General features: G+C 35.7%; 1 protein-coding gene across 1 annotated transcript in view; it reads right to left on the bottom strand.

The window, feature by feature from the left end:
* Positions 1 to 15,838, bottom strand: part of LOC129283378 (tyrosine-protein phosphatase 10D-like) — a 27,922-nt gene extending 12,084 nt beyond the window's left edge. Inside the window, exons 1-16 of the mRNA XM_064114079.1 lie at positions 15,814 to 15,838; positions 14,425 to 14,709; positions 13,446 to 13,790; positions 10,515 to 10,787; positions 9,887 to 10,020; positions 8,909 to 9,007; positions 8,388 to 8,454; positions 7,719 to 7,865; positions 7,107 to 7,235; positions 6,257 to 6,398; positions 5,468 to 5,535; positions 4,928 to 5,030; positions 4,118 to 4,159; positions 1,997 to 2,098; positions 1,514 to 1,595; positions 281 to 371 (exon numbers count right to left, since the gene is read on the bottom strand). Of these exons, the coding sequence (XP_063970149.1) occupies positions 281 to 371; positions 1,514 to 1,595; positions 1,997 to 2,098; positions 4,118 to 4,159; positions 4,928 to 5,030; positions 5,468 to 5,535; positions 6,257 to 6,398; positions 7,107 to 7,235; positions 7,719 to 7,865; positions 8,388 to 8,454; positions 8,909 to 9,007; positions 9,887 to 10,020; positions 10,515 to 10,787; positions 13,446 to 13,790; positions 14,425 to 14,709; positions 15,814 to 15,838 (2,134 nt within the window). The remainder of the gene's footprint in view (positions 1 to 280; positions 372 to 1,513; positions 1,596 to 1,996; positions 2,099 to 4,117; positions 4,160 to 4,927; positions 5,031 to 5,467; positions 5,536 to 6,256; positions 6,399 to 7,106; positions 7,236 to 7,718; positions 7,866 to 8,387; positions 8,455 to 8,908; positions 9,008 to 9,886; positions 10,021 to 10,514; positions 10,788 to 13,445; positions 13,791 to 14,424; positions 14,710 to 15,813) is intronic.
* Positions 15,839 to 16,829: the final 991 nt, after the last annotated feature.

Below are 16,829 nucleotides of genomic sequence, written 5' to 3' on the forward strand. Positions count from 1 at the left end.
AAGAAGAGTAATGATATATTTCTTGTCAGTATTTCTGATCACTAAAAAACAACCCCACTTTGTGACTTGTTGGGCATGAAATCCTATGATTGTATTTTTAAAATCAAAATTAAATAAATGAATGACACAAAAAAATGTTGAAATATGAAATGAAATAGGGGAGAACAGCTAGTGAGTGTGCCTCTTGGTGGCTTTTCAAACTTTATCAGATGTGATTTATCACATAATGTTTGTCTTAATGTGCATTTAGGTTAATGGTACAAGATGTTTCAAATCTTACATGGTAGAATATTGGTGTAGCGATTTTTGCCCACGTTTGCTGGAGAGACTGCAGTGTTTGTGGTCATCTTCCGTCCTACTTTACGAATAGCCTGGAAATCAATGTCAGAAGTGAGAAAGAGATCTTTGAAAAAAATTATAAAATGGAATTGTGTAGTTTCACCTGTATCGTTGAAACTTTGATATAATGAGCAATTTCATACGAATATCTTCTTATAACAGATTGGAGACGGAACCTGCATCGTGGGCTGGGATCACGTGTTATAGCAAATTTATTCAGTATCCAAAGGGTTAATTAGGTGGTACTGGAAAGTATGTGTTTTGTTAACACCATTATCATTGGGCAACTTAAAAAGGAAATTAACCCTGAAGAATATTTTGTTGAAAATAGCAGACAAAAATAACAAAAAATACTGGTGAAGGTTTGAGGAAAATCTATTGAAGATTATTCGAATTTTAAGTTTTGGATTTGTGACGTCATAAACGAGCAGCTGGCCCCTTTGTTATGTAATATAAAATGTGATGACTTATTTTAGTTTTCTTTGCAGGAACAGGTGTGAAATGATTTTCTATTAATATACTGATGGTAAAGTAGAAACCATTTAAAATTTTCCGAGAAAATTATATTTAATTGTTTTTTTTACCATAGGATATGTAGGAAAGCTGCTCACATGTGATGTCACAAATCAAATGATCAAATTTCTCATAACTTTTTATTCTTTGATGGAGTTTTCTCAAATCTTTGGCAATATTTCTTTTTTTTTCTGCTACTTTAACCATATAATTTTTGTCAGGGTGAACTTCCCCTTTAACAAAAGAATGTGCCACGTCTTTAAGCAGGAATCCCACTATGAAGGCGCTATGAGTCTTTCATAACGGTTTTAATCTTCCATTCCCTCAGTGATTTGCTCATGTTATGTAATATAAAATGCACAAATTTCAATCCTTTAATGGTTCGTGATGACTCATTTTTGTTTTCTTTGTAGGAACAGGTGTGAAATGATTTACTGAACTTAGAGTAAAACCATTTGATGTGTGGATTACAAGTGAAAAGATCAAGTGAAAAACTGCTTGTGGGATTTGTGCTAAAAGAATTTCGGCTCTAATGTTTTAAGGTGTCCCATGTTCTTCTTGCATTCATTACAACCTGAAATGAAATTATAATAAACCATTACTGGGTTTGAAAATTAATTCATTTTTAAGTGGAGTGTAAATCATGGCAATCTCTACTTACTTCATATTCTTGTGAGTAACCATAGTTGCTATCTGCATTCATGTTAAACCAATCACGGGTAAAGTCACTCACACGAACAGGTCTAGAAAAAAGGGAATATATATAAATTGTTATTGTTTTACTAATCGTTATAAGTTATTGATTAGTCCATGACAATTACTATCGTTACCTTATTCTTAACTTAATCATTATTAATGTCATCATTACTCATGCCAGAAATGACATAAATACAGTTTTCATTAATTTTTAAATAATAAATATTACACAAATCATTTGGCCCCCCTTTTTTTTTTGGGGGGGGTACTAATACCCCAAGATCTCAAAGAGTACTTGCTATACATTTTGAGAGTGAAAACAACAACAACAAAAAACGAAATTTTCTAAAAATATTCCACTAAAGTAAAACTTTTGGATTACACACTTTATGACATCGGATGAAAAATAAGAAGTGTTTTCAAGAATGGTTAATTTATCAACTTTTACCTGGAATGTTTTTGTTTTGAGATTGTGTGAGTATTATTTGCAACACGGGTTAACTCCACATCCTTCATGTTTGCTGGGAGATAGCGACCTCTACCGTCAAGTCTGTACAATGGAAGAGATCAGAGAAAGGAAAAGTAATCATCGATTATTGATAAGAATTGTAGTAAAATTAATCATTCATACAGTGTCGAGATCAATTATACAAAGCAGTGGAATCACCCACTGTTACCACATAATGGGACCATTTATTTTTGGACAAAAGGATAGTATTGAAAATAATTAACAGTGGCTTTGTAAAAAATAGTATGTCAAAAAATGGACGATAAGTGACTGAATAAGCTATTTCCAGTAAGATATAGACAATGAAAGAGACCAGAGCAAAGGCTACGAATAATTGAATATGATATCACTTTTGATAGAAGATTAAACAACACAGACTTGTAACAAAAATTAAGTAACACACAACTTTTTGTTAGCTGATGGAGATGAAATGTAAAAAAAAAAATTAAATCAACAAGTTTTTACTGTTCAGAGAAAAACACGCTCAATATTAATGATAGATTTTATTATAGACATGAGCATGGTTTCATGCTTTAAAAGAGTTAACTTGTTTATGAAATAATTTCATCTGGATAAATGCACTTTGTTTAGAGTTATGTAATTAAACCATGTAATTACTTAAAATTTTCTCTTGAATAATGATTAAATATGAATTTTAATAGACATTCAAGCTGAGCTTTAAACTGATGATTAGTATTGCAACAACACTTTTAAAGCGACACAACATTCACTACTAAGCCACAAACCTATAATGAATTGCTATACGCTGCTAGGGAGAACATTCTGTACCACAGTGTGTCCACAGTACATGTTGATCACAGTGTAAAATCATAGTCAAACTGTTAACTTGAGAAATTTTAAAAGTGCGGATCACATTTTCACATAGTTCACCATGTGAACACTCGCACTGTAGGGGTGTCCACAGTCTCTCACACTGTGAACAATCACATTGAAGAGGTCTCTACAATTTAGAACTGCCTTCACACTATTCAATTTGAACGTTTCAACACATTTTAAGATAGTTCATAATGTGAACCAACTGTGAACTCACTGTGTACACTCATACTGTAGAAATGTCCACAGTGCAAAACTTTCTTCTACACTGTTAAATATGGGTATTTTAACACTGTGAATCACATCTTCATACAGTCCACAATATGAGGTAACTGTGAACACATTATGACCACAATGTGAACACACTGTAAACCCAATGTGAACTCACCATGAACACTTTGAACACACTGAATACACTGTGAACATTGTGAACATATTGTAAACACTGTGAACACACTGTGAATATACTGTGAACACTGGGAACACACTGTGAACATATTGTAAACACTGTGAACACTGTGAACACACTGAGAAAACACTATGAACACTCTGTAAATGCACTGTGAACACACTGTGTAACATTGTGTTCTTTCCAGCATGGATGAACAACTGAATTAGGGTGGGGAGCAAGTCAAACTGAAAGCAGAAAAAATACATTCACGAAACGAATGAAAATGAATGTTCTTCTTTCTATCGTGTCTCTCTCTTCAGAGACGAAATATCAGTCTCCTTTGAATAGCATGATCTCAACTAATCTACTACTCAAATAGTCAGTCATTTGTTATCCACAAGTACCAGTTTGAAAATGTAGTCTTTACTTCTGCTAATGCATAATGACCAACATAATTCATAATGTTCAAATGAATTATGAAGCACAACATAAATAAAAAAATCAATGAATGAAATGTATTAAAAATTAAGGAAATTTGTTAAAAACATATGACCAAGCCACATGACAATAAAACTATTACACAATGCATACTTTTTTAGTAACAAAAACACAAAACAAAACCAAAAACAACAAACTTTGAACTATACAGAAAAACAGTGCTTTAAATTATTATACCTCTACTGAACACTAAATAGGGAATAAACTTGAATCTAAATAAAGGTCACTTTGGAACTCTGCACAGAATTTGGAAATAAAAATTATCACAAGAGCCACAAAACATCAAAGAGGTTTTCCCCAAAACATGCAATGGGTTCTAATTGTGTTGCCTTGTTTACCTGTGCTTGCATTGGAGGACAACTCGCAGACATTTCTGAACTCTGTGGGTTTGTTGATGATGTCACAATAGAGTAATTATGTAACAATATTGTTTTTCATGGTTATATCTAATGCATAAATCAACATGATTTCAGGCAACAAAGACGAAAAAATATATTTGCGAATTTTGCTTTCGGTGCTTTGAATATGATTTTGACAAAATGGATGATGGATCATCTTAAGATGAAGTTGTAACGCAGTATAAGGCACAAATACGAGTCAGTTCAAGTTCTACTTTAAGAGTTGACTGCCTAAATTTATAGATTATCATAATTTGTATGTAAATGTTCATTTGTGTGTACAATTACATTCTTTGAACTTTAGGTCAATCAGAGACTATAATATACTATAGAGAATAAAATATATTTGATAAAGCTTTGCCGGAGTTGAACCTGAACTTATGGTTAATTAAGATACACATGGTCTGGTATAATGGGGGGGGGGGGGAAAGTCTGTTTTTCTTAAAAGAAGGTTTCGGAATTGAGACAAATATACATTTCGCCATAAAATTCGTGTTGCACCATGATTATACAACTATTCTCATGATTTATTAAATACTACATCTGTGTAAATACATAAGTTTTAGTAGAGATTGGTAATAAGGGATTGCAATATTGATTACCCTATGTTTTGAAAAGATAACATATTTTAAGAATTTATATTTTATTCCCCAAAGTTGCATTTTTAAGGGCATGCGCAATTCGCACACAACTCTTTGAAATAACTCCAAATACCAGCACTTCATAAATTAACATTTCGTTTGAACATACCTGAACTTCCTGACAATGACGACGATAGAGAGGATGATTACGATGACGAGCAGGGAAAATAGTGCTGTACTTATTCCGATGATCACGCCATGTGGACTAACAGCTGTTAAAAGAAAATAATATAGTAAATATATCAACATTTTTGTTGTCTTTATCATCATCAATAATCATGTCAGCATCACTATCATCATGATCATACTAGTAAGCATAATCACCATCATCAGCATTGATTATCATTGTTTCCATTATCCTATTCTTCATCTTCATCGTAGTCATCATCATCATCAATTATCATCATCATCATCATCATACCTCTGTGTTTTGGTAATGCACGCTGGGAAGTATACAAGTGAGTGTGGGTCAATATGGATGGGTTCATGTTTAAATGTGGGTGTGGGTGTGGATGTGGAGGAGTGGGTGAGTGGGTGTAGAACATGTTGCTGTGGGGTTTGTTGGGTGTAAACATGTGTGAAAGGGATAAAACTGTATTCTTGGTGCTAATGAAGCCGTTTCATATTTGGTAAATCTCTTAATACATACGTAATGAGACTGGGAGCGAGTTCCTTGTGTCTGCATATCCACCTGGCGATATTCCACGGAAACGATATCTGCATATGAAATATAATAGATGTAATGTTGGTCAATAACCCATAGGGATAAAAATGACAGGCAAAATTTAAAAAAAAATGAATAGACTGCAGTATATTGGAATAACAGAAGATAAATCAAACCAATTATCAACCATACCATAACAATTGTGATAAGTCTTTCTTTACACATAATAAATGTTATGTACCATTCATTTCTTACACATAAGACCTTATTATGTACTAATCAGATCTTCCATGTAAGACCTGTTAAAGACTAATCACTTCTTAAGACTTTCTAGAAATCTGTTATGTACGAATCACCTCTTACACTTAAACCCTTCTTACGTATAACAGGTACCCATCATTTCTTATATAAAACCATTAAGATAACATGATTACATTTAAAAATAGTCTCTGCTTACACAAAAATGATTTTCCATGGATGATAGCCCATTACAGTACAAAGTTTTATTATCATATGAACATTCCTCTGTTAAAATTGCTTACTCTTATGTACTAATCAATACACAAAAGACCTTTTAACAAATAAGTCATATGTATTGATCTCTATAGTACAAATACTTACACATATTACTTTCCATGGATAAGTGACCCAGTACAATTCCTATTGTCATACAAACACTCCTCTGTACTAATTGCACACACTTACGTACTAATCAGTACACACAAGATCTTTTACAAAAAAAGTCTTATGTGCTGTTCTTATGTAAATACTTACACATAAGACCTTCCATGAATTAGTGGCCCATTACAGTACACATCCTTATTGTCATATGAACACTCCTCTGTACCAATGGATATCTGTGTAGTGGTAGGAGCAGTCTGTGTTGGGTCTGCAACACTTCTCTTTCGACGCGTACCTGAAAGAACAATGACAATTTTGACATGATTAAAATCGGTGATATTAACAAGGAAAATATGGAATTTTGAGGAAAAAAGACCTTATTGCTTAATCCAATCTTTTGGTAAAGTGTACTTTTATTCACCAGAAATTCGCCATATCTATATTTTTGTAAAAAAAAGGGAATTAAAAAAACTTATCTTGAAAGGGACATGAAAAGAATAAACGGGGTAAATGCGATGGTTATTTTAGTTGTATTCATTTACCTATCTTGCTTGTATTTGTAAAAATAATTAATGATCATTTACAGTAATGATCTAGTTTAGCCATTTAGCAAAAAGAAACATTTCTTTGATTTCACAACCCTATGTATAGTGGTATAAAATGGAATAAAACAAGTGAAATAAAACATCAGAGCCTTGGAATTGCATTAGTTTGCATAATTTTTCAGGCCATCTAACTTATCATTTATTTTATAAATCTGAGGCTTGTAAAGTATTGATTGTGATACAACGCTCTCTCTCCACCATCCCCATAAATCTGTTTGTTTACAGTATACAAATTATTCGACAACCATTATGCTTTTCGAGAGGGGACAAAAAGAAAACTAAATCAAAACAGAAGAGACAAAAAACTTATGAAAAACCATGTACAGTGTACATAAACAAGACAAGATATGAAGTTTAAACCGAAGATGACATATATCACCATTGAATTCAATTCATACCTTGCGCAAGGTCACTCAGATCTATAGGTTCACTTATTTGATAAGGAGGGATGACATCATTAGGAATAGCCTCTGCCCAAGTGAGCATTCTTGGTGGAGTACTGTTACTCTGGGTGGGCTCATTAGCGGCTGGAAGAAAGAATAGTAAGGCAAACACATATGAAGGCATTGGAAGAAGTTTAATTAAAATTGAAAAACTGTGGATTTTTTCAACCAATAAAAGTTATATTAAAATATAAAACTTTTGTGTTCAAATATGTTTACCTAATATGCAGACTAAATTACAAAATATATGAATTTAAACCATCTTTCCTCTGAAGGTTCAGTGGACCACTTTTCAGTTTAAATTCAAACTTGTATTTTGTCTGATTAATAGGCTAAATATTAATATCAGCGTGTTCACATATTCACCCTATTAAAATCATCAAACTTAACAGTGTGATGATGAGGTCCTGTGAAATTGTTTTATTACCACAAATTCTTGACAGGTGTAAAGATGGTTTAAGTGTGTGTTCCACATTGTGAACACACAGTGAAGGGCTGTGGTCTTTCCGGAATTGATGTATGCGTGAAAAATAATTTTCAAGAACTAACAGTTGATAACATTCTCACCACTTGATTCAGCAACGATGACTATGACATGAGTTATTTCCCCATTGACGTCATCAAACATAGAGGGGTCAAAGTTGACAACAAAGTTTCTGGATTTGATAGTCTTGCTCGGTGGAGGCGGGGGTCTCGTATCCGGGACCTGTGGAACTGAGCAATGAATAGGTGTTGGATTTGAATTTTATCTCCATGAAGAAGTATGGTTTGTAAGAAAAACGTAACTGTGTTATATTATTTTTAGAAAATAAACTGAATCACTTCTGGAGATATTTTGAATCAATTATTATAACAGCAAGCATTCTTTATCCTTCTTGATTTTTCTCTAGCCCCAATTTTATCTTTTTATTTAGTTTGTTTTAATCTTCCTTTTCACTATCAAAATGATTTTTATCCTGCTACCCATCATTGGTTTTCTTTCCATTCTCTAAATTTTGTTATATTCCTTAAAATTTTATCTTCAAATCTACCATCTTTAAGATCTTATTTCAATCTATAAGTACATTTGTATCTTCTACATTTCAGCTCATTGTAAATCAAATAATACTATACATTATTTCATTCAAATTCCACCTGCATATATGCTATCTATACCTGTGTGAACAGAATAATACTATATCTGCTCAATATTCTATCTTGGTGATTATTTTGTAAAAGAGTAAATTTTTAACTTACTAGTTACTGCAGTTAGAATCCAATCTGATACACCTGCGCCGAGTCCGACCTCATTCCGAGCTTTCACCTGTGATGTCACAAAAAGCATGTTCTTGGTAAAAAATGTTTCCTAGAAATCGATGCACAATTTAACTGATTGGATAAATGCACTGGTATACAGATGGGCAGTTGGGGGACACGGCCCCCAATAGTTTTTTGAGCAAGAAAAAAGGGAGTAAATCAAAGAAAACAAGAGGAAAACGAAAAAGTTATGATTATATTCACTCAAGTCAAGCATCTGAGGTTTGGCGCCCTTTCCAAATTCTTGACACCAGTACCTACTTTGAGTGTCTTTATGATATCAACCGTATAAGCATTTCTTTCATCACCTTCTCTTTTCTTGTTCGCAATCCACTGTTTTCTCCCACTTTAGCCCCTGAATGTGATGCCATGATCACGTGCCCCCTTGCCCCTTTATGTCAATGTATGCAGTATATATTCAATGATATGGGAACATGTGATACGAATCAATCTGCTCTTACTGTAAATGTATAGTTGCATCCGCCTTTTAGTCCCTCAATAATAACCGACGTCTCGGCAACAGGTAAGTACTTCTCGCCTCTGTTACAAGTTCGATTTCCCTGGAGAAAGATAAAAGTTTAGTACAGGATAAATATATATAGTGACACAGGATAACTTGGAAAGTTAAGATCAAAACATGTGCATTGTGTTGCCTGTAGAGAAGAAGTGAGAATTGTGAGAGTCCAGATTCACATAAACTTCTCAATTTTTCTTCATTTTTTATGTGCATTTTGGTTGGGCCTATAGACTGATTTCATGTTCTATTCTCCTGAAAAGACGTCTTATGTGTCTTTCTTGCATTTTGGTCTCTAACTATATCTATAAAATAACAATGTTTGGTAAAAGCAATGTTATCTATCTATCATACCTATCTATCTATCCATCTATCTATCTATTTATCTATCAATCCATCCATCCATCTATAATCTATCTATCTGTCTATACATCCATTCATCTATCTATCAAACTAATTAGCTATCTATAAATCTATCTATCTACCTATTGATTCCATCCACCTATCTATCTATCTGACAAACTTATTACCCTTATTACCTATCTATCTATCTTCATACCTATTTATCTATCAATGCATCCATCCATCAATCCATCCACCTATCTATCTATCTATCTGACAAACTAATTACCTATCTATCTTCATACATATTTATCTATCTATCTACCCATCCATCCATCCATCTATCTATCTATCTATCTATCTATCTATCTATCTATCTATCTATCTATCTATCTATCTATCTATCTATCTATCTATCTATCTATCTGACAAACTAATTACCTATCTATCTTCATACATATTTATCTATCTATCTATCTATCTATCTATCTATCTATCTATCTATCTATCTATCTATCTATCTATCTATCCATCCATCCATCCATTTCTCTCTCTCTTATATAAAATACAATTAAACTCTTACGCTTCTATGGCCGATATATTCGACCTGATACCCTTCAAGAACCCCATTATGCCACATAGGGGACATGAACGACAGTCTTATCCGGCGGTGATCAATCTGGGGTTCCAATCTAAGTCGGTCCACCGGTCCTGGCCCTGCAGAGGAGAGTAAAACATCAAAGTAAATTGATCTAAAACCAACTACTTAAAGATAAATATGTATCAAGTTAATAATATAACTTCCCCGTCTTCAACTTACAGATGCTCATCTATCTTTTAATGTCTTTGTTGCAAAATACTGTCATGGTTCAAGCTAAAAGAAACCCCAAATCAACTCAATTCTGATCGAATTTGTTTGTTTGTCTGGGGAACGATATCATGAAGTGACAAGAAAGTGCCGTCATCTTCAGATGTGATGTGTTAGGGCGGGAGTTGCAATATTTATGTAACTCTTCGTTCTCAAATTCCACATTTCCTGAGCTATGGTTTTGAGACAATTCAACGTTTTTAAAGTTTCTTCAAGACTCTTTGCTTATCACTTAATGGTAACCATATATTTCTAAAACTAAAAAATCCACTTAGCAAGTTAATCTTCAGTGTACATTGCGAACATGCAATGGTGTAAACGTTCAAGTTATTTTTCCTCTTACTTGTGGGTGAAGTAGTCTCTCCTACCAGGACCATCTCTCCTTCTGAGGAGTTTGCACTTGCCCTAATACTGATGATGTATCTCGTTCCCGCCAGGAGATTATGGAATGTAAATTCTGTGACGTCACCATGGACTTGGCCGACCTCTTCATTGTAACTCGGCGCAAAAGCATGTAGGTGATAACGTGTCCTGTAGCCAGGGCCAGGCAGCCATGTTATGGTGATGGATTGCTCGGTAACGTTTGTGACTGTGACGTTCATGGGAGGAGTAGGGGCTGTTGAGAGAAAAAAATGAGGTTTTATATGGTTGAAAACAAAATATGAAAAGTAGTGTGAGCATTATTAATGATATTGCCACTGTGTCGACATCGTATTCCAGAAAGTTCATTGCAAGCTCATTGTACAGCACTTTATGCCACAGTATCACCAGTGAAACCGAATCCAGAACTATCAAAAGCTACTAATTTCATTCAATTGACCTAACATCAGTCAGTTTGCAGTCGGTTTTGTTGGTTTGCCTGTCCCATAACTACTTTTGTGACAGAGAGTAAGGTTTCAGATATGTTTTAAAATTGTGATATACGTCTCATAACCAAAGCCACAGTGTGGATACATTGCCAGTAGATAGTAGGTGTTTCATAAAGCTGTTCGTATGTTAAGAGCGACTTTAAGAACGACTAGTGAACCTTTCTTACACGATAAAAATCACCAATAAACATTTAAAGGTGAATATCATTTACCACAAGAAATAAAAGGATCAATAGTAAAGTCACTCTTAACTTACGGACAGCTTTATGAAACTGCCCCCTGATAACTCTACTGTGGTACAATGCATTAGCTGCGAATCTTGTTTGCTCATTATCTTATTTCAACATCCGACAGGCTCCTCACTGCGGTAATATTCTAATAGAAGAGTAAAGTACAGTGTGTGTTTCTAGGTGTGTCCCACAGTCTATTACAGTGAGTTCCAGAGTGTGTAACACAGTATATTCCACAGTGTATCAAAGTGTGTTTCTAGGTGTGTCAAACAGTTAACCTACTAGAGTGAGTTCCAGAGTGTGTAACACAGTATATTCCACAGTGTGTCAAAGTATGTTTCTAGGTGTGTCAAACAGTTAACCTATTAGAGTGAGTTCCAGAGTGTGTAACACAGTATATTCCACAGTGTGTCTAAGTGTGTTTCTAGGTGTGTCAAACAGTCTGACTATTACAGTGAGTTCCAGAGTGTGTAATACAGTATATTCAACAGTGTGTCAAAGTGTATTTCTATGTGTGTCAAACAGTTTACCTATTACAGTAAGTTCCAGAGTGTGTAATACAGTATATTCCACAGTGTGTCAAAGTGTGTTTTCTATGTGTGTCAAACAGTGTGCATATTACAGTGAGTTCCAGAGTGTGTAATACAGTATATTCCACAGTGTGTCAAATTGTGTTTCTATGTGTGTCAAACAGTTTACCTATTACAGTGAGTTTCAGAGTGTGTAATACAGTATATTCCACAGTGTGTCAAATTGTGTTTCTATGTGTGTCAAACAGTTAACCTATTAGAGTGAGTTCCAGAGTGTGTAATACAGTATATTCCACAGTGTGTCAAAGTGTGTTTCAAGGTGTGTCAAACAGTGTGCCTATTACAGTAAGTTCCAGGGTGTATAAAACAGTACATTCCGCAGTGTGTCAAAGTGTGTTTCTAGGTATGTCAAACAGTGTGTTTCTGGGTAGGTTAAAACAGTGTACCTATTTACAGAAAGTTCCAGAGTGTGTAAAACAGTGTATTCCACAGTGTGTCAAAGTGTGTTTCTTGGTGTGTCACACAGTCTATTACGGTGAGTTCCAGAGTGTGTAAAACAGTGTATTCCACAGTGTGTCAAAGTGTGTTTCTAGGTGTGTCAAACAGAGTGCCTATTACAGTGAGTTCCAGAGTGTGTAAAACAGTGTATTTCACAGTGTGTCAAAGTGTGTTTCCAGGTGTGTCAAACAATGTGCATATTACAGTGAGTTCCAGAGTGTGTAAAGCAGTGTATTCCACCGTGTGTTTCTAGGTGTGTCAAACAGTGTGCCTATTACAGTGAGTTCCAGAGTGTTTAAACAGTGTATTCCACAGTGTGTCAAAGTGTTTCTTGGTGTGTCACACAGTCTAATACAGTGAGTTCCAGAGTGTGTAAAACAGTGTATTTCACAGTGTGTCAAAGTGTGTTTCAAGGTGTGTCAAACAGTGTGCATATTACAGTGAGTTCCAGAGTGTTTTAAGCAGTGTATTCCACAGTGTGTTAAAGTGTGTTTCTAGGTGTGTCAAACAGTGTGCATATTACAGTGAATTCCAGAGAGTGCAAACAGTGTGCCTTACAGTGAGTTCCAGAGTGGTTCACAGTATGCCCTACAATGTGATCCACGGTGTGTGAAAGTGTGCCTTCCAGTGTGTTCCACAGTGTTTCTCATAGTCTTTTTCTAGATTTTACCTACGATGTGTTCCAGTTTGTCAAACAATGTGTTCCACAGTATACTACAGTGTGTTTCACAGTGGTTCAAAGTGCAACCTACAGTGTGTTCCAGTGTGCCCTACATTGTAATGTTCCAGTGTGTCAAAGTTTTCCCTTAAGTGTGTTCCACAGTTTGTCAAAGATTTTTGTCCAGATGTGTCCCTCAGTGCGTTCCAAAGAGTGTCCAAAAGTGTTTCCTACAGTGTGTTCCAAAGTGTTTCAAAGTGTGCCCTACAGCTTGTTCCAGTGTGTCCACAGCGTTGCTTCTAGCTGTGTCCCACAGTACATTCCTACGTGTGCCCTACATGTCTATGCTTGGATGTCATTGCTACCTCAATTTCTTTGGGTAATCAATAATTATTAATTTATTGATCCCCTCGATATTATACACACCAAAACATTCACAATATATTGGATAATTAAATAAGATGAAACCATGCATCTAGTCTAACTTACGTATTCTCTGACGTAGCTGCGCAGCTGTCACACTGAGCACATTGTAACTTGACGCGTAGACGTCTATGTCGTATAAAGCACCGGGTATCAGATCACGAAAGTATGCCGTGCAGGTGCTTATTGCACTGGGGTTAGTACTGCGAGCGGGTTGGGCAGGCAGGAGATTCGGGCAAGTGATGTGAAGCTCCCGGATTGGGTAGGAGTTGTAACGGTATGGGGACGTCTGTTGGTACCGGACGAGGTAGCTGCAGTTGCCACGGCATGACGTGGTGTCATGGGGCCAGTGTACGGTGAGGAGCTCCGGTGTGACGCTGGCTACTCGGATTTGCTGAGGATGTGGAGGTGCTAGGTTGATAAAGGTGGCGAGAGAAAGAAGAATGATTTTTAAATTTACTCTTACAGAATATTGTAAAACTCCCAAAGAATTACCAATTTTAAATAACAGCTTAGAAACTCAAACCAGCATTGCTACTCTATTAATTATTATAAGGTCCTCAAAACCACAATAGTTTGCCAAGTGCCAACTTCAGGTTGTTTAGTGATGCTGCTACAACTCATCTGGCATCCCCCTAATGGAAAGTTCACAGAGTTGCAAAGCGTGCTCACAAGTGTGTTCTCATAATGGACTAGGTTAAGATATGATTAACACTGTTCAATTCCAATGTGGAGACGATTCCACACTTTGGATACCTCGAAAGCGAGTGTGAGTGATCACAGTGTGTTCACATAGTGGAATATTCCTGTGAAAATGTGATTCACACTGCTAAAATACGAGGATTTAACAGTGTGGCAATAACTATTTTTCACAATGTGAACACACTGTTGGACGCACTATGTGACATTTCGTTTTTTCAAGCAGAAGCCAGAGTAATGAATCATGATTATGTCGGGCTTTTAACAATATTATGAATAAATATTCCTCTCCAAATCCTCATACACAGTCCCCCTGCCCATTCAATTAGAGCAAATTACCACTTACGCAAAACAACAGAATCGAAGTTTGACCACACGGCGTCTGCCCCACTGTTAACCTTCACCGCCACTGAATACATGGACCCAAGACCACTCGTCACGAACGTGAATTGTCCAGTGGTGCGCACGTCGTCGACGCGCATCCACGTGAGCTCTGTCGCTGGCGCGTTGTCCCTGCTGCGATAAATTGTGACGTAATCCACGTACGTCGGGTACGGGAACTGCCAGAATAGTTCAAGCGAGGGCATGGCTCCCGGTACCTTCTTCACGGAAAGGAAAGGCGGCATTAGACCTGGGTAAAGACAGGAAAGACAATTAAATGTTTCTTTAGAGCATACAACAAAACATGGTTTGAAAGTAGGATAATTAAAGGATCTGCTGATCAAAGATACACTCGGTCTTAAGTGTCATATAAAAGGAGTATCCATGTAAGTAGACATACTAAATATTATTTACTAAACTAAAAAAATATGTAGTAAAATATCACATCACCATTTATGACGATTTAAGAAGGTTAAATTGTTACATCTATAAAAACAAGACACAACACACCAAAAGCATAATTGTAGCATAAATACCAATTTATCACACAAGAAAGGGAATGGTCATCACCCGGCGGGGTTAATGAATCAAGATAGAGTTTCAAAACAGGAACCTCACATTTCCCTGTTCAAACCATGTAACGCTTGTTTAGTAAACTTAAACCAGCTATTGTGAATGTTGTGAGGAAGACCAAATCCAATGTGCCTCCAATATGAAATGTCGTGACAAATGGTTAATTGGTCAGCATTCGGTGACCCCCTATTTGACAACCGTGACAACGACTTAAAAGATACAGATCAGCAGGACAATAAATCAAGGGAGAAAAGGATGAATCTTATTCGTTAAAAGGACCATTTTTATTCATCCATGAGAACGTTTACTCGATAAATCGATTATAGGATCCACTCTGCTATCTTACAAGATTAGTTCTCAACCAAATCCTGTTTTCCTCTTCTTTTTTAAAGAAGAGACTTTGCTCTTTATAATGATACCATTTTCAGAGTCACAAACAGTAAGATGTAATTTTCACAATCTAAATAAAGACAAAATTTTCTGCCAAATTAAGTGAAAAAAAAAAAATTAGTTCTCAACTAGAGTAAAAAAAAAAAAAAAAATGTGTTCAGTTCACAGAAGGGTGGAAATAGTCGGTGCAGTCTCCCGGACCTAATGGGGTTCTTCGATTCCAAGGAGAACCCCACCCCTGGCCGTTTAACATTTAATAATTCCGGGATAGCCTTTTGATGGATGGCTACTAATACCTTCCCGTCAGTCCCCTACTTACATCACACGGGTTATATGGGCGAATGCTATAGTTTGGGATATCGGAATACTATTTTCGGCAACACATTTTTACCTGATCCCGACCCATGAGTATGCATAGCGGTGGTACACAGTTGTAAAAAGAAAAGGATTTTATTTATTCATTTAAAATTATTTTTAAAAGGAGGGGTGGTGAGTGCAGTTGCGCCCCCGGATGTAATTAGATGGGGTTGGTGAGAGACTTGCAGTCTATACGCAGACATCCAGGGGATCTCCCCGATGTGTCATGATAGTATGACAAGTCTGTTTATACGCGACATAGGCCTACATGAATGCACAGCACAGAATGCAGAGAAAAAAGTAAAATGCCAAGGTATATGCGTATACAAATCCACATTAAAAATGTTGATTAGATATTGAACATTTATATATAACATATCACGTTATGTACATCTTAATATCCAAAGGAAATACTTTGCTTGCTATCAATAGTATGCATGGTGTACTTCACATTGTAGATATTTTATGGTTATTTTTAACTTGAATTGTGTGTTGTTTTTAGACTTGCCTTTTTGATGTGATATGATATACATTGTGGCTCGAGAAATATATACTAAAAAAATCCAAGAACAGGATATCAGTTTAAAAACCTGTCAAATTATGAATCCTAACACTGGTGGAGGCCATAACAACAAATCCGAAGGTATTTCAGAATATTATATTTTGATCTCCGTACAGGCCGTTGGCTAAACGTTGGTGGAACCCAAAATAACCTTACTCTCTGAGGTTGTTTAAGGTCTCAACAGATATTACAAATTGTCGGCTTCTATAAATGTCCCCCTGAATCTAAAAGTAGGCTCTGAATAGGACAGAAATTGAAAGGTGAATTTATGAATATTATGACAGTTGGTAATCCTTGTTAAATGTATGGGTATATTACTACGTTCCACCAGTTTAAATAAGGCGGGACGCCATGTGGACGGGGTGCGACTACCCCAATGATTGTTCAAGTATTGAAAAGAAAGACGGAGAAAAAAGAAGAGAGGAAGAATAGTATACAAAGGAAAATGTCTTTGCCAACTGTATAATTCACCTACCATGCCTACAATT

This window comes from Lytechinus pictus, chromosome 19 (assembly GCF_037042905.1).
Source record: "Lytechinus pictus isolate F3 Inbred chromosome 19, Lp3.0, whole genome shotgun sequence".
NCBI classification, from domain to species: Eukaryota; Metazoa; Echinodermata; class Echinoidea; order Temnopleuroida; family Toxopneustidae; genus Lytechinus; species Lytechinus pictus.